This window comes from Rhinolophus sinicus, linkage group LG03 (genome assembly GCF_036562045.2).
Source record: "Rhinolophus sinicus isolate RSC01 linkage group LG03, ASM3656204v1, whole genome shotgun sequence".
In the NCBI taxonomy this organism is placed as follows: domain Eukaryota; kingdom Metazoa; phylum Chordata; class Mammalia; order Chiroptera; family Rhinolophidae; genus Rhinolophus; species Rhinolophus sinicus.
This window is the reverse complement of record NC_133753.1, coordinates 41,509,538-41,527,566: the sequence shown is the minus strand read 5'-3', so window position 1 is coordinate 41,527,566 and position 18,029 is coordinate 41,509,538. Positions and strand designations below refer to the sequence as shown.

Genomic DNA, 18,029 nt, shown 5'->3' with positions numbered 1-18,029 from the left:
CATTTAAATTTATTCAATCTTGGTATCAACAACTTCATAGAAAACTGGAGAGCTAAACATGCTGGGATTATAGAATTAGTTAATCTCTGGTAAAGCTGATTGTAAAATGACCCTGGTAAGTCACTGAGCTTGGGGAAGTCACTTCTCTCTCGGCCTCAGCTTCTTCATCTCCAAAATGAGTGGGTTGCACATTTAATAAGAGGAGTATCACATTTATTTATTAAAATATACTCTATTATGCAATACATAGCATACTACACTCAATATCATATACGCATTATACACTATGCTATGTATGCACTGCGCTGTGCTCGACGACATGCTCGGTGGGAGAACCCTGAATACCTGCGTGTCGATCCACTTGACCCCAGCCTCGCTATGCTCTACTCTTCCGTAGAAGTGCACGGGCAGCATGAACTCGGGGCGGGCCTTCTCCCAGGGGTTTCCATGCCGGAGCCAATCATCTGCCTCTTCTACCTGCAAAAAACGATACGGCTTAGAATTTATTTTTCAGGAGATGTGGACCTAGCTCTTTCATTATACTGAACTCAAAATATCTTCAATTGAATCAACTTGAGAGTACTGTTTTGGCAAGAAAGAGTGTTGGTTCTGTCAATCTCAATTCATCCTTGTTACTGTCTCACAGCCTAAATCAATAACACCACTACTTGCTAATACAGCTCTAAATGTTGACTGTACACATGTATTATTGCATTTAATCCCCAGAGCAATCCTATGGGAGGAATCTATGACTCTTCTTTTATTTCTAAATTTTCAATTACAGTTGACATACAATATTACATTAATTTCAGGTGTACAACACAGTGGTTATAGACATTTATATAACTTAGGAAGTGATCATCCTGATAAGTCTAGTTCCCATCTGACACCGTACATAGTTATTACAATATTATTGACTATTATTGACTATATTCCGTATGTTGTACTTTATATCCCTGTGACTGTTTTTATATGTTGATTCCCCTTTTACAGATAAGAAAATTGTAAGTTGCTCAAAGTTGTACAGATAGTGAATGGTACATTTAAGATTTGACTTTAGGTCTGTGTATTCTAGAGCCTGTGTCTTAACATCTGTGAACAGAATTGTCCAGCTTCAGTGAAAGAGAAATCCTCCAGGGATGTTTATAGTTGGATACCTGGACCTGATGGGTCCTGACGGTGGTTTCAATCAAGATCCTTGTGCCTACAACGCACAGAATCGGTTAAGATATGCTACTCATAGAAAGCTCCCTTAAAAAAGCTCACTTTAATATAGGTACAGAAGACTATTACATTTTGTTATCTTTATTTAATTTAATCCTTGTGTAATTTTGATCTTATAATAATGAATATTGATTATGGTTCATTTCAAAAATAACATACTAAGAGGTAAGGGATTTTTTTCATATAGACAATTTCAATGTTTTACATGCATTTATGGTAATTATAACAAAATACTTCTTATAAAAATTTAAAAATCATAATTTGTATTTAGGGTATACTAAACATCAAATGAATTTTGGCTGCAATAAACAAACACAAACACATTTGGGGGAATGCATCCTTTATATAAAGATATTATTAGTGAAATCTTTAAAATATTACATTTATCTTAAAAAATGGAATTGTGTTCTGACAAGAAGGGAGGAGTAAGGTTTTTTACTACAAAGTACAGTGAGATTAGAATATGGTTACTTTACCTTTTCGATTCCTTGCTCTCTCCTCTTAGAAAACTCAGCATTGGTTTAAGAAGATATTGCTTATGAATTAGGACATATTATGCTGGATGCCTCATGATCTCCTAAATAGGAGTTCAATGCTCGCCCCAGGCACAGTTAGAGAGAAGCAAAAACAGCTACTGTTTGTTTGTTTTTTTTTTAGATATTAGACAAAATATTAACCTCAACAGCCAGATAAGCAAATACACATTCATTTATTCAAACACTGATCATGACTCTGTATCAAGAAAGCAGGGTGATTACTTCATAAGTTGCTCATTAATATTAACTACAAACATAATGGTGAATGAAAGGTGACTCATAGAAACAACACCTTTAGGCAGAGGTCTGGGAGTTAGAGAGCTGCTGGAGGCAGGAGGATGACTCGGAGGCAGGACGAAGCCTAGGGAAGGCTGGAGCTAGATTTGAAGTAATCAGCAAATTGCATCTTGTTAAAATGCAGATTCTAAACAGTCTGGGGTGGGGTCTGAAATTTTGCATTTTTAACTAGTCCCCAGTGGATACATGGTACAGCCAGGGGCTACATGGTGATACAAAGTCAGTAATGCAGAATTTAGACTTCCACTATCCCAGTCATAAAGAGAACAACAAAAAATTAATTAAGGAAATTAAGGAAACAACTGAATTTTATCAGCTGATAAGAAACTAAGTTAGAGTCCACTAGCATGTGTTAGTAACTAGAAACTCAGAGACAAATAAATGAGGATATCCACAAAGGATCAAAACACCTGACTTGTTTACAAAATACTCCATGCTGCACTTATGCTGCAAGGGCAAGTTTGGGGTTTTCAAAATCTGCGCAATGTGAACACAGCTTCCTGTAACAGGAAAGAACTGTAAGGCGGTTTTGCCTCATTTCAGCACTCAGGACTATTGTAAAACACACTTGCAGGTATTATTTGAAACAGGAAGATGATGAGGCAGGAACAGTGTTCCTCTCAAAAATCATGTGCATTGGAGAACTGACAGCCTATTTTCTGCTGAGAAATGCAATTCAAGCAGCTTAAAATATTCCCAAAAGAGAGGACGGGCTCTCAGCTTCCCACCCATCTGCCCACACCCAGCCTCCTAGGGAAATCAGAGGTTGCCCTCACTCTTTTGAGGGTACACTGTTAAGTGACAAGGGACTAGTCTGCTGATTATTCTTCATGCCATCCAATGTTGGTCTGGCTTTTCCCTGCCAAATAATGGCTAATTTTAATTTCACTGGGTTAACGAGTTCTGTAGGACAACAGAACTCTGAGCTTGCTGTTCTTTATTTTTAGTCTCTTCCTGATTCAGCAAGGAATCAGTTAATAATTCCCTCAATTTTACAAAGCTTGTTTTTAAGGTGAATTGAAAAATAGACATTTCATAACCATAAGGTGGTCTGAGCAGATCAGAGGAGAAAGAGAAGTGCCTCCCGCAACCCCTACTAAATCCATAGAAGCTGTAGGATGGTGATAAAACTCCTGTACCTGTCTTTCTACCAATGAATCAACAAAGTGGGCTGTAAATTTAGATTCCCATGTACCAGTGATCCCTGAATGCACTCACATGCTGAGCCATATGAAAGGCGGGGGCAAGAGGGGAGAAGAGCTTTCATTTACAGCCGAGGGGGCTGCTGGAGCTGAACATTCTGGATGAAAGAGAGCTGAGACAAAGCCAGCAGGCTCTGTGGAGGGAGGAGCAATGTGCCAGTCTGGGTGGGGGTGGCAGCCTGGACTTGGCATCTCTCGAGAGGTATTACTCGATGCAATCTGAGTTCCAGCCAGGAAGGAAGCAGAGGTCAGCTCAGGGGGCTCTGTCAGTGATTGAATTCTAAGAAATGCCTTTCCCCTCAATTGTGGGGTACACAGGACATGAAGAACGAGTGAGCAAACACCAGGAGTAGACAACAAACTTTACTTTCTGATGGTACAAATAATTGAAAATTTTTTCTGGGAACGCCAAGAATTCAACAATGGTAACTAGAAGATTGCGGGGTCATGGGAACTGTGCATGACTGGTTATAACAGGCTTGGCTTGGGTTCTAAGCGACAGAGGGTCCAGCAGACACTGTTTGGTTCTACTCCAAGACACCTACTGTGAGAACTTTGATGTGAGACAGTTAAAACTTTGATGTGAGCTGGTCGCAATTATCTTTTCCCCTGTTCCTCCCAGAGGCCAGTTATTTTCATAGAGGACTATTACTGATAAAGCTTTAACGATCCCCATTTGAGCTCAAGGTAAGTCAAGCATTTTAGCAACAAAATAATATTCCATAGGGGGGGTTCACAATGAACACACTATTACTGCAAATCTTCCTTGAAAATTAAAAGTCCATCACCCTTTACAAATCTTCCCAGCTTGTACAATTTTCATCAGCTTTCTCTGTATCTGCCATTGTAAGAGCAAGGATGTATCTAATGTGGATGGGTGTGTGACTATACCCTGAAGAGGCGTGCTGATTTCCTGGGAAATACTTTTTGTTGTTCATGGAAATGGTTTCTTTTTTATGGTATGGTGTATTTTATGTTTGCTCTTGGATATTTATGTTTGCACAATGGATGTGGCAAATAAAATTATGTGTTCTTCTTACTCAATTTCAAGTCATAATGAAAGAAGTGAGGATGGCTAGCTAGTGAGGCTAGCTTTGGAGATTATCAAAAGCCACTTGGCCTCTTTTTTTTTAAAGAACACTGGATAATATGTACTTACTGGGTCTGATAGGAGTGATATATACTTCCTTTCTTTGTATGATAGGAGAGAAAGGGATGGTTTCTTGGAATAAAATCCATTTAAAAGTAGCAGAAGTAGTATGTGTGATTAATAGTGACCTTTTATAAAATTTTGGGGAAAATGCACTTGAAAAAATTTTTTTCTAAGATTGATTTGCTGTGTTTCTTTTAAATCTTTCACACAACAGTAGTTAAAAGATGAGACACAAAATCCTTAAACATTCTGGGGTATAATGAGCACCACACAGGGTACTTTCAAAGCCTGAAAATGGATACTATGCATTGCTTGGTATCAGGTTGTGTCAAAATGCTGGTCATACTGAAAATGCCTGCTAAGCTAGGCTTCTTATCGTGTAACTCTAGGTTATTTCATTGCGGAAGGGAACCAATTGTTCTGCTGTTATAGCTTTTTATGATTATAAAATACACACTTCTTATAGAATGGGACATGTAGAAGTATAAATAGAAGACTGTAAAAAATAACCTGTAATCTTATCTGCCAGAGATAATTACTGTTGAAGCTTAATGTAATTTTTTCCTAGCACTTTATATTTTTGGCTGTCTTTGGAAAGTTGAGTTTATACCATTCATATGATTCTACACTTCCTTTTTTTCAATGAACAATTTCTCATTTCATTAAATCAAAAATATAATATTAATGGCTGGCTACATTAACATTTTATTACACAACGACACAATTTATTAAATTATCCTCCTTTTCTTAGGCAAAAATTAACATTCTATTGAATGTCTATTTGTGTGTTGGATATTTTACATATTTTCATAATAATTTTGTGAAGCTATTAGGTTGGTACAAAAATAACTGCAGTTTAAAGGGTTAAAAACAATTGCAAAAACTGCAATTACTTTTGCACCAACCTAATAACAGTAGTTAGTATCTCCATTTTGCAGATGAAAAAAATGAGGCTCAGAGAAGTTAGGTGACTAAATTGAGGCAATACACCTTGTAATGAGCTGCAATTAGGCCTCAAATTAGAAATTAAATCTCAAATTAGGGCCCAAATGTTTTTTCTACACAATGCTGCCTCCTGATTTATTTAGTAGTAGCTAAAGATACACTGGTCCTTAGCAAAATTTGGAAGTTTATCTTTCAATACGTTCTCAATATTCTCCTTCTGAGACTTCTTCCTTGGTATATTCTCTCATCATACCAAATCTCTTAGTTCCTTCCTTCCTTGGCCCAAAGAGTATCCAAATACCACGGGAGGGGAAAGAAGATTGTGGTGACACCAAGCTTGTTGTCCTTCCTCTCCACTGGGATGAGCTCCAGCCTAGGGCCTCCCATCCAAACTCTCGAGCATGCTGCCCTGGACTGACTCTTGGAAGTGTGGGAGGGGCTTAGAGAACTCAAGCTTTTTGGAAAACTAATCCAGTATCTTTTTGTCAATGCTGTATGTGGGACAAAGGTAGAGAGAAAGCGCAAATCACACTGAGAATCAGGGAAACCTCTTCATACTACGCTAACTGTAGACTCAGAGCCCCCAAAGGTAACAGAAACATATGCCTAAGAATCTGGTTTTGTCATACAAAAGTAAAACAAGAGCCATTTGTATGGATTGAATACAATTTGTGCAAATCTAGAGCACTATAATAATACATATTAAATAAGTGACAGATTTATTTGATACAATAGCTAACAAGACTGCCGCTTTCATCTTAATAAAAAATTAGAACACTGAGCTTACGTATCTGTGACCCTGGAAATCTGGGGACAATCCCATGTTTGTCAGCAGTGTGACATGAGGTAACTCCACTTCTTAAGAACTCAGTTTTCTCACCTATAAAATGGCAACATGATTCCACCATGAAGGGTTACTGGGAGAGATCACCAGTCAAAAAATGCGCTCCTCCGCTTAGCATGCTGCAGAGAACGAACGTCACACATTGCAAGTGGTCCACATTCAGATAGTCAGCGATAAATGTTTTCAGAGCCCCCTGTGAGTCAGGCACTGCATAAGATGCTATGGATCTGGTGGTGAATGATACTGGCAGGTTCTCTGCTCTTAGGAACTTACATCCCAGAGGGAGAAGACTGACAGTATTCACTGAGATCAACCAAATGCAAGGTAAATTAGTGGAGCTCTATGTTAAATGTAAATCATCCAGAACACTGTAAATTATAAAACATACAGAACACTACGAATGAGAAGTATTTTAATGACAGAACTGAAAAAGATGGCTCACATACCTGCCACCCATCTCGGATCTTCTGATTGAAGATTCCATATTCGTATCGGATGCCATATCCATAGGCTGCGAGTCCCAGGGTTGCCATGGAATCCAAGAAGCAGGCTAAATTCATCAAAACACAGGCAAAAGGCAGAGATATCAAGGTTAGTCAAAATTTCAAATCTTTCTTTAAAAAAAAACACATGGCAGTCACAAAATATACTTCTATGAGGAACCACATTTGTATTTTTTTATTTTATTTTTATTAAATTTATTGGGGTGACCCACATTTGTATTTTAAAGCACAGAGACTGCTGCATACTGGGTATTCATTTTTTTAAATAACATTTTTAAACTATAAAATGAATACTATAGAAAAGTTAGAAAACATAAAAATGTATAAAGCAGAAAACAGACATCACTTATTATCTCACCATCTAGAAATAGCCAGTGTACATTTGAGAACAGGGGAGTAAGCTGGCCTGCTTTACATATGCCGGTTATTGGGTCGCTCACACCCCCCTTTCCAAGGGAAGCTGTCTCCATGGCCACCTGCTTGAAAAGACAGCCCAAGGACAGTATAATTTACATGTGACCATATAGCTGACTATCTGGACATGTGTGGCAGACTCTCTTTCTGGCTAATGGAATTCCAATGTTGTTCAGATATCAGGTGGACTTGTGCTTCAGGGAGGCTGGACTAGAAGTGAATCTTGCTTGACTGGTCTAAGCCTCTAAACCTATCACAGTAATTCTATTTCCTTCACCAGTATTGGTTTTGGCATGGCTATGCAATGATACTCAATCCAATGAGAGGTACGAGGGAGACTATGGGTGCAGTGAAAGACAACATCATGTCATTGTTGGTCAAACTATTTTTTTGCTAGGTTTTCTGTTACTTGTAGCCAAAAGCATATAACAGAGCAGCACCTGACCCAGAGAAGCCAGTCAACAGGCTGGGTAGGGATCTATCTTGAGGCCAGGTGCAACCTGAGAGGTTATACTAATCAGACTGCCCTCTCAGGAATTTGAACTAAGAAATACACAGAGAATGAGGAAATGTACAGTAGGATCTAAAACTGAAACGAACATTGACAACTGTAGATCAAACAGAAATGAACTGAGTTAGGTTCACAGTGGAGCCCTAAAACATAGACCAATGGTTTTCCAGTCCCTGTGCCACGTGGCCTGGCTCTGCTCTAGTTCCCGATCTCTCAGAGCTGTGGCTATTGCTTTTACTGGGTTCTGATCTAATTATCCTTAGAGTCTGACCAGAACAGGGTCCCAATATTTTCAGTCAGGTAAGAGATGAGGTCATGTAATGAGAATTACTCAGCTTCATTTGCCATTTCACTCTGACCTTATCAGCCAACTGAAGGTCATGAATGGCAGGCACAGAGTGGGTTAACCCAGTCAATTTATACATTGAACTTCTGGGCCTGTACATAAAAGGAAGGCAGGCTGGTTGTCATTCTTCGAAGTATGTGCCACTGGCTCTGCTGGTCTTTACAGCCCCATGCAAAGCCTACTAAATTGCCCGATGACTGACTTCACGAGGTAGCAATATTGCAAAAGCAGTGCTTCCTATTACTTGGCAACGTTAAAGCACACTGCAATGAATATAGTACTGATTAAATAATATGAAACATACTAATGGAACTCTAGTAACTTGAAAGTGTGCGTAAAATCACTTCTAAAAGAGAAGAAATAGGTATTTATTTCTCACATGTGGTACTACATTTTTATTATTAAATTTAAATTTCAAGAGTCACACATCTCCTTGTAAAAAGAATTAAAATGTTACAGACAGGATTACCATTTGATTGCTACCCCTTATTCTGCACTCTTCTTTAGGGAAGATCACAGGGAGCAGTTTAATACTTCAAATTCCAGACTTTTCTAACGGATATCTGTATCTATAGAAAATATTAATTTGTTTAAAACATAAAGAGTAGCATGCTGTGTGACTTTTAATGCAAACTGCTTCTTTTCCCCTGGGAGCTCTATCGAGGGAATTACATACAGATCAATCTTATTCTTTTTGGTTGCTGCGTATTATCCTGTATCATGGATATTCCACTACTTATTTACCTATTCTCTTATCAATGGATATTAAGGTATTTCTAATATTTTGCTTTTACAAATAATACTGTAACAATTCTTTTCACATGCCTCCTTGTGCACAAGTTTGAGTGTTTCTTTAGGGTTGATATCTGGAGGTAGAATTGCTTGGTCATAGGAATATTTTTAACTTCATGGAGTTGATGTTGTATTTTTTTTTTTTTTTTTAAGATTTTACTGGGGAAGGGGAACAGGACTTTAGTGGGGAGCAGTGTGTACTTCCAGGACTTTTTTTCCAAATCAAGTTGTTGTCCTTTCAATCTTAGTTGTGGAGGGTGCCGTTCAGCTCCAAGTTGTTGTCCTTTCAGTCTTAGTTGTGGAGGGCGCAGCTCAGCTCCAGGTCCAGTTGCCGTTACCTGTTGCAGGGGGCGCAGCCCACCATCCCTTGCGGGAGTCGAACCGGCAACCTTGTGGTTGAGAGCCCGCGCTCCAACCAACGGAGACATCCTAGAGGCAGCTCAGCTCAAGGTGCTATATTCAATCTTAGTTGCAGGAGGCGGAGCCCACCGTCCCTTACGGGACTTGAGGAATTGAGCTGGCAACCTTGTGGTTAGAGCTCACTGGCCCATGTGGTAATCAAACCAGCAGCCTTCGGAGTTAGGAGCATGGAGCTCTAACCGCCTGAGCTATGGGGCCGGCCCCGATGTTGTATTTTTAATGTATTCCTCTATATTTGTTGAAAAATCATTTCCTGAATAAAGCACTCAAATTGCATCCATACAAAAAAAGAATGTTAATTAACTAAATCATACCAATAACATAACAAGTGTATCATTACCTACTAGTCAATCAAAACGCAAACTGTCAAGTGCACAAGACAACACAATGGCTAAACAACTCAGGTCGTACTACTTAAGTACATGAATTGAGCAGCTGTGAACAAATGACAGTGAGGTAAAGGGGCCACTTTGGAAACCCTTAAGTGCACAGGAAGGATCTGGTTAACTTTAGGGTTTTAAGCAATGTCTCTTTTGTTCAAGTTCCCTTCTCTACTGTTAGTCTAGAACTGGTCAAACCACCGTGCAAACTCAAAAACAAATATATCTGTAACCAAGTCATACCTTGCACTTCTCCTAGGAAGCCAGTCTGTTTCTTCTTAGCATGGTCATGCATGGCATGTGAGAAGGCATCAACTGGCCAGACACTATAACACACTAACCATGTCACTTACCAGCAAGCCTCCCAAGACCACCATTGCCAAGCCCAGCATCTTCTTCAATTTCTTCTAACTCTTCTATATCCAATCCAAGCTGGTGACAAAAGGAAAACAACATTGGATGTGGATACAAACGCAGGCCATTTCAGAGAGAACAGTCATTTCCTAAAGCTCTGGGTCAGGCGCCCAGGTTCATATGTGTACTCAATCCTGTCAGCTCCTTGCAACCTGTTCTGGCATCGGATGCCCACGGCAGATGCTGGTGACCACAGACATAAACTGTACGGAATGGTCTAGCAGCAGCCTGGAGAGAAATGGGGGCTAAATATTCAATGCTGACTCTGTTACTTCACAGCTACATGATCCTGGGCAAGGTACTAAATCTCTCTATGCCTCACTTTTCTTTAAAAAACGAGGACAACAGTATGTACCTTGTTTAGGGTTGCTGTGAATGAAATGAGATTATACAAATAATTTAGAATTATTCCCAGGCAGATATTCCTAAATAAATGTTTACTACTATTTCTTAAAATTATTTTTCTGTGCTTTCAGGATAAAACCTCAGCAACAGTCCAGTACCAAGCTGACACTAACTGGGCTAACGGATTTTTAAAATTATCCAAAGGTATGAGGTTAGACTCTCCAGGATGGAGTAAAGTTCATCTTTTCATGACCATAACATATTTACTCAGTAGGGTCAATGGCTGTTAACCCAAAAGCAGTTAGTGAGTCACTGCCCATGAGACCTGGGGCCAGATAGCAGTCAGGAAAACCTCAGCCCTATGGTCCAGCTGGATGTGGTTAAAATCTACTTCCCTCTGGGGTAGGTAAAAGGCTGTAGGAGGCCAAGAGGCATTTGTGACCTTGAGGATGGATACAACTGGTTGCCAGCTAGTTCCCTATCCCAAACTGTTGGGACCTACACAGCCCGAGGCCACTACCACAACTGTGGATTCATGTCCGAATGCTGCAGCCCTGGAGGTCACTTTGAACTGCTCATCCTACAATGTGGAAATTGATGGTCAGATAAATTAAATGATGACGAGGTAATAATCTAGCCCATGTTTGGCTAATGATAGTCTGTTGTGAAATTACTGCATTCTTATCTGAAAGTGATGCAATCAATGTAATTAGGTATTATTTAAAATGAAAACGTAATTTATATATTTGAAAACATATGCGTAAGATGATGTAACTGCTTAAAATTGATGCCCCAGTTTCCATGGCCACCTACTTAGATCCCTACCCTTATACCAAAAGTTGCTTTCTCACACAGCCTTGATAATTAAATCTTCTAGGAGTTCAAAAATGGATGTGCTTCTGTTCATTGTTGCAGGGGTTTTCAAATTTGCTCTGTGGTATAACTAGAGTTTACTCATGCAAATTAACTGCTAATGCTAACACATTCAGGATTTTTTAAAGTCTAAAAATATAAGTCTAAAGTAGGACATAAACTTGCACCAAGTAGACATGGGTCACTTCATCTCATCTTGATATATTGTTTTCAACAGATATCAGGGGAAGATAAGAAAAGGGAAGTGGAGGGGAGTTGCAATGGCTTTTCACAGGAAATATTAATACTCTACCTAACTTAGTGACAAGTCAGTGACCACATGAGGGGACAATACCATACCAAGAAAAGGAGCAGTTTGAATAGTCTTTCATTTAGAATGTGTCTTTGCAAATACCCATTCCTCCTTTCAGCTACATCAAAAAGGTTAAGGACTATTTGTTTTTGAAACAGATCCCAGAAGTTCAGGGAAGAAACAGTTAAATATGTTCATAAAAACATATTAGCATAGTAGCTTTAAGACCGCAGCCTCCTCATTTAAGGAGGAAGTATATTTCACATCTCATTAAGCAATAAAGTATGAGGATGGAATTTTAAGAGCTTATTATTTTCACATATTGCCTTGATATATGAGTAACAGTCAAACTTTGATGACTTTTTAAAAGTAAGTAGCAGCCCAAAGTAAAGCTTGTGATTCTGACAGCAAGGATTCAAGCCCTTATAAAAGGCTTGTTCAGATGCTAATTTCTAAAATGTAATTTGCTGGGGAATGCTGTTAGAAACTTTGATTGCAAAAGAAAATTCTCATTAGGCAAAAGTGGTTCTCTAACTTTGTTTCACTTAAACCAGAGATCACCAGTAGTTTATTTCTAATAGCTAATAGTTTTTTGTTTTTTTTTGGTGCTGCATCCCCAAGGTTCCTGAACAACTGAACTTGAAATTTAAGGGTCTGAGAGAATAAGAGAAATACGGAGACAATGTACCTGGTAAATGGCCTCATCACAGGCATTCTGCAGGCCAAGGTTGATCATGGTGTTCTGTAAGGTTCGGCCCATGTAAAATTCCAAAGAAAGGTAATAAACCCTCTGAAACAAAGAAAAGAAAGGTCCTGTTAACTTTATGAGGCCAATCTTACTTGTCAACATAAAAACACAAGGTCACCAATAAGGAACACAGACAGATCTACTTTGACACAGGTGCAAATGAAACGCCTTCACATGTATAAAGGGCTAAATAAAAACATACTGACAACTGGCTTTGGGAAAACCATTTTATATCCTATTTTTGGCAAAATAGTTCAGTATCTTTTACCCCCAAGGAGGAAAAAAGTAAACTCATTCAACTAATTAGGTCCAATGTTTTGTTTTGTTTTTTCTTCCTGTTCATGAGCCTCCTGAATTAAGCATATGTTTTGGACAAATAGAAGTCAGACTGGCATAGCAAAATATTTATAGGATGAAATTCAGGTGGAGTTGGCTGTGACTATCTCAAGTCATCAAAGAAACAAAGATTTACTCCTTCAAGATACACCCCAAGGATAGAAAGTACTCCTTCTTGACTGATTACTATAAATAATGTTACAGTTAGTTAATTATTTTAGAATTAATTCATTCTAGAAAGTCTATGGGCTGGCAATAACAAAAGACTACCTCAGGTTTATTGGTGTTTGTTCTTGATAAAATGGGAAATTTCTCTGTCAACTTAGAAACGGCCTTTCACAAAGTAAAAGCCAGGTAAATACTATCAGAGTTGAAAGTAAAAGGTGCAAAGGTCACAGTTGCCTAAAACCGTTTAAAATACAAGTGCAATTTATCATTTTTTAAAACGGGATCAGTGAGTAACTTTATCATCTCCTTTTACAATATTTTTCTCTCCGTATCAGTTCCCCTTTTCTTTTCCACCAAACACAAAACAAAAATTTGTAAATTCATCGATATAAAGTTACCTCGAATTTTAGGGACACCCCCATTTCTCAATAAAAAGAACCAAAAAGAAAAATATTTGGTCAACGTAAAAATATAAAAGCATATAGTTCAATACAACAAATGTCTACTCCAATATTTAACTCATTAGTTATACATATATTTAAATCATTATATGAAAATATCAATTTAGAAATTTCATTTTTCCACTTTCACTTTAATGAAACAATTGAATATTAAGTGTTCACACAGGTAGTCAACATCCATATTTAGTGAGTCATCTAATACTATTTTCCAGAGCACATCATTATTTTTATCTGAGTTGTTTGAATTTCTCTACCACTGTCATTAGGGCCCTCATCAGCCAACTCGATGCCTTTGTGTGAGTTGGGAAAAGATATCTTTTTTGGGCAGACATAGGCCAAAGAGGTGCCACTCACCCTCATGGCTGGTGCCCTCATACACAAGGCCACTTTATCACAGGAAAGGGTATTATCTTGAGCCACAAATACCCATTTGCATAATATCGGCAATTTTTTTCCTTTTTCCGTGTATTTTCATGATCTCTATAATATAACCACTATGTATTGTTTTTTTTACTTTTTAGTGATCTATAAAAATCTTGCTTATAAATACAGCACATATATCCTACACTTGGAATTGTGAAGTCATAATGGCTGTATCTGTTAAATTTCTTTGCCTCCCCCGTTTTTTTTATTGGGGAATATTGGGGAACAGTGTGTTTCTCCAGGGCCTATCAGCTCCAAGTCCAGTTGCCATTTTCAATCTTTAGTTGCAGGGGACACAGCCCACCATCCCATGAGGGAATTGAACAGGCAACCTTTTTGTTGAGAGCTCATGCTCTAACCAACTGAGCCATTGGTATGCCCCTCCAGAAGCTCAGCGGTAGCTTGTTGTCTTCAATCTAATTGTGGAGGGCGCAGCTCACTGGCCCACGTGGGAATCGAACCCGCAACCCTGTTGTTCAGAGCTCGTACTGTAACCAACTGAGCCATCCAGCCGCCCCTCATTGCCGCCCTTCAAGGTCTTCCGAAAAAATGCTGCTGCTTAAAATAATTTAGAGAGCATCTCATTATGTGACAGAGTTTACAAAGACATGTATTTAAGGTGATTTCCTATTTTCTCATGAATACATTTTTTTGGGGGGGAACTCATTTTATATTTGGGGATATATAAGACCTTGAAAAATAGATCTCCCCCATCCTCTTAGTTAGTGGTCTCTAAACACTGATTATATACTCCTGTAGTAAAATATTTGCATCTCTGATGTACCTTAGAAAGTACATGCATGCACTACTATTACTAGTAATTTATGTGTACTTTAGAAAAAGTGGACATTTTCAAAAAGCATGCAAAGATAAAATAGATAACAATAATCAATATTTTAAAAATAAGTTTAATTGTATTCCTAGCATTAACCAGAGGACTTGGGTACTTCTGGGAAGACATACGGAATAGATGGCACCAAAACTGAGGCTTGCAGGACAGGCAAGAGTTGAGCATAGAGACACAGGCAGGAAAGGCATTCTGGGTGAAGAGCACAGTGCAGGCAGAGGCCCAGAATTGGGAAGAACAGAGCATGGATGGGGACAGCACATTGGTCTGGTGGGAGAGCAACGTAAGTCCAGGAAGGTAATGGGAGGTAAGATGGGAAGGACAGGTTCACCTGGACTGAAAAGGGCCTTAAATGCTTGTTTAAGGACGTGGCAGGCAATGGGAGCCAGTGACATCTCAGCAGAGGACAAGATGTGTTGCTTCTGTAAGCTTAATCAGACTGCAATGCATAGAATGAGATGGGATTGCACACTGAATGACCTTCAGGAGTCAGGCAGAGAAAATACCTGTGTAATGAAGGTCACATAAAACAACGAGGAGTACTGGGCCAAGAACTGGAGTGTACGAGTTCTGCCCACAGGCACTGAAAATTCAGCTGCTTAAAGATGTCTTGCAGGCCAAACAAAATATATCCGCTAGCCATACTCAGCCGCACGCTGCCAGTTTTACCACTTCTGGGGAGCTAGGTAACCACTTGGAAGTCTTAATTCATAGACCAGTAGCCAGGGTCTTAGTCAGGCAGAGAAGTGAGACTGCAGGAGAGAGAGTAATTTCTACAGACCCTGCAGAAATCAACAGAATTTGGTAACCAGTTGAATGGGGAACACAGGAAGAACTCAAAGGTGGGACTAAAGTTTTGTGTCTGGGTGACTGTCAGGATGGCAATGCCACTAAAACTAGAAACACAGAAGACGGGGCAGGCCTGGGAGGGATAATGATTTGAGTCTGAGGAAATAGAGCTCTAGGTATGTTCACCAAGCACTTAGATATGCAGGAATGAAGTTTCAAAAAGAATTCAGGCTAGAGATCCAGATTTGGGATTCATCTGCAGTTACTAGAGAGCAGGGGAGGTGGGAAAGGAGCTGGGACACTTATGGGCTCTACTCCAAGCTCTGTGAGGGCAGGGACCTCTTGTTTAGGTGAACAACTGTCACAGAGCAGACACTTTATTAACGTGTGGAATGAATCTTGTTCACTGTTGTACCCCAGTGTATCACTATCAGAATACCTGGCTTATATCTGCACTCAGGTAGGGAAGGAGAGCCCAGAGAAGAAACTAGCTGAAGAACAAGGAAAACTATAAAATACCAGGTAAGCCACTGGTGGAGAAACATACAAAGCGAGTGTGTTCTGTGATGCTTGGTGCTGAATGCTGTGGAGGTGTGTGTGTGTGTGTGGGGGGGAGGTTCTAAAATATGACTCATCATCTCACTCTCCAGCTTAAAAAGTGAAAATATAACTTGTAGCGCAAGGGGCAATCCCCTCTATGAAAACAAAAAAAGGACAATAAGTATATGTATACAAAAAGTGTTTTCTAAGGATATATTTTAGCAGTTACTACCCGGGGTAGAGGCCTAGGCCTCTGGAGTGAGGAAGAATTACCTTCCATTTGAAAGTTTTGTTTCAGCTGCAGTTTCTTAGTATAAGAATTTACTTTCTTTTGTTCAAAGGTTTTTAGGCACTGGGTTATGGATCATTTTTTTCTTTTTCATGCTTTTACTTATTAAAAAAATTCCTAATGTATTTCTCACTGCCTCCAGGATATATCCCTCTTTCGCTCCTTCCAATATGCCTCCAACCAGCTTTTCCAGTTTCCTCTCCCAAAACAGACTCATACTCACCTCACTGCAGCAGCCAGAGCTGCTCTCACCCTGTGTCCTCCTCAAGCCTCCCCCATCTCCCACCTTCCTAGATTGGCCAGGTGGAGACCGTGTCCCTCTGTGCTCCCAAAAACATCCTAAGGAACCCTTCTTCCAGCCCTGTGCAGTGGACGGGGGTGGCCTGTGAACAGCCTTCCTCAGCAGCTCCCAGGGTAGGTGGGTAGGTCTTGAGCCCAGCGCACGCCCTGGCCCACAGCCTCCATCCCTCCGGAATCATGAAGTCCAGGGACGCCACACCCCACGCACCGGACCTGGGGGGAGGGGTCAGGCAGAGCGCTGCCCTTGGCCCTAAAGCTGCTCGGAGGCAGGACATTTGCCCGGTTAGGACAGGGCGGACTGCCTGGGGGCCTAGTACGGGGTGGGGGGTAGGGTACTAGAACGGTGCCTGGCAATACGGAAGGCCGCAGATCTCTTGATTAAATGTTGGGAGTAAATGCTTTAAAAAAAGATTTTGAGATAAGTGGACAGACGAGGGAGGGCTGAGTGCTCACCAGGCGGTGCCCAGGGGCACTAGAGTGGACGGTGGTTTGGGTGGGGCTGGAGGGCGTCGTGGGGGGGGTATTAGTGGAACGCGGGACGTCTCCTGGGCCGCCCACCCACCGCTCTGACACATCTTCCCGGACCTCAGGGGTGGGAGGAGCTTCGCCGCCCCGGGGGGGGGGGGAGAACCGGGTGAGGAGGGGTCACCACGGGGGCTCCTCCGGCACCCTGGACGCGCAGCTGCAGGAGGAGCCCCAGCCCGGCCCCCCGCGCCCGGGCCGGTACCTTGGGGCACTTCTCGTAGTAGTACTGCTGCGTGCGGATCCAGCGCCCCACCAGGTGGTCGCGCACCGTGTGCGCCAGCGCGAAGAAGTAGTCGCGGGGGGTGGCCACGTTGCGGTCCTTGACCAGCGTGAAGTGCAGGTGCCGGTTGAAGCCCTTCTTCAGCTCGGCCACGTTCTCCACGCCCACTATGCCGCGGATGCTGATCTGCCGCCGCTTCTCCTGGTCAGTCAGGGGCTTGGCCATGGCGGCGGCGGGCTGCGCAGCGAGCGGGACGTGAGGCCCCAAGCGCCCCGCAGGAAGACAGACGCAGAGGCGGCCGTGCAGCGTCCGCCGCCGCTGCTTTGAGTGGGAGGAAATGGTCAGGGTCCGCCCCTGGGCGCGGCGTGGGCCCTGCTGCAGGCCGCCTGCTGGGGCGGCGGAAGGCGAGCCGCCTCGAGCGGGCACGCGCGAGACCCCTACCGGCGAGTCTGCGCGGCGGGTGCGCCCGGATGGGGCGGGGCTGGCAGCTGGCGGTCCCGGGACCGGGGCTGATCCCTCTTTGAGGTTGGAGGTGGGACCTTCCGCAAGTCACGTAGCCAGTGCGAGGCTCCCTTCGGGGTCTGTGGCATCTGGGAGGGCAGCGCTGCCTCACCACGCTAGACTTTTGGGGTACAAGGGGGGTGTCTGTGTGTGAAAGCACGTTGCTTGCAAACTTTTGTTGTGGAGATGTTTGTTTGCTATGGCATCATTATTCTCACCTGGAATGGGCTTCCATAGCATCGCAAGGGATCTTGGAGGGTCAGTACTCTTACTTCAGTTGTCCCGCCGTCCTTGGCATTGCCCCATCTTGGATCCCAGACCTCAGAAAGGAATTCCTGAGTGGCTCCTTTCCTTTTTTTTTTTGAGGACTCATGGACTCGGATTTCTAGAC

General features: G+C 41.5%; 1 protein-coding gene across 1 annotated transcript in view; it reads right to left on the bottom strand.

Annotated features, from left to right (window-relative positions):
* PYGL (glycogen phosphorylase L) overlaps nucleotides 1–17,578 on the bottom strand; it is a 49,445-nt gene extending 31,867 nt beyond the window's left edge. Inside the window, exons 1-5 of the mRNA XM_019725677.2 lie at nucleotides 17,120–17,578; nucleotides 12,180–12,281; nucleotides 9,921–9,999; nucleotides 6,648–6,751; nucleotides 346–477 (exon numbers count right to left, since the gene is read on the bottom strand). Coding sequence (XP_019581236.2) covers nucleotides 346–477; nucleotides 6,648–6,751; nucleotides 9,921–9,999; nucleotides 12,180–12,281; nucleotides 17,120–17,362 — 660 coding nt within the window. The 5' untranslated portion in view covers nucleotides 17,363–17,578. The remainder of the gene's footprint in view (nucleotides 1–345; nucleotides 478–6,647; nucleotides 6,752–9,920; nucleotides 10,000–12,179; nucleotides 12,282–17,119) is intronic.
* Between the last annotated feature and the right edge of the window lie 451 nt (nucleotides 17,579–18,029).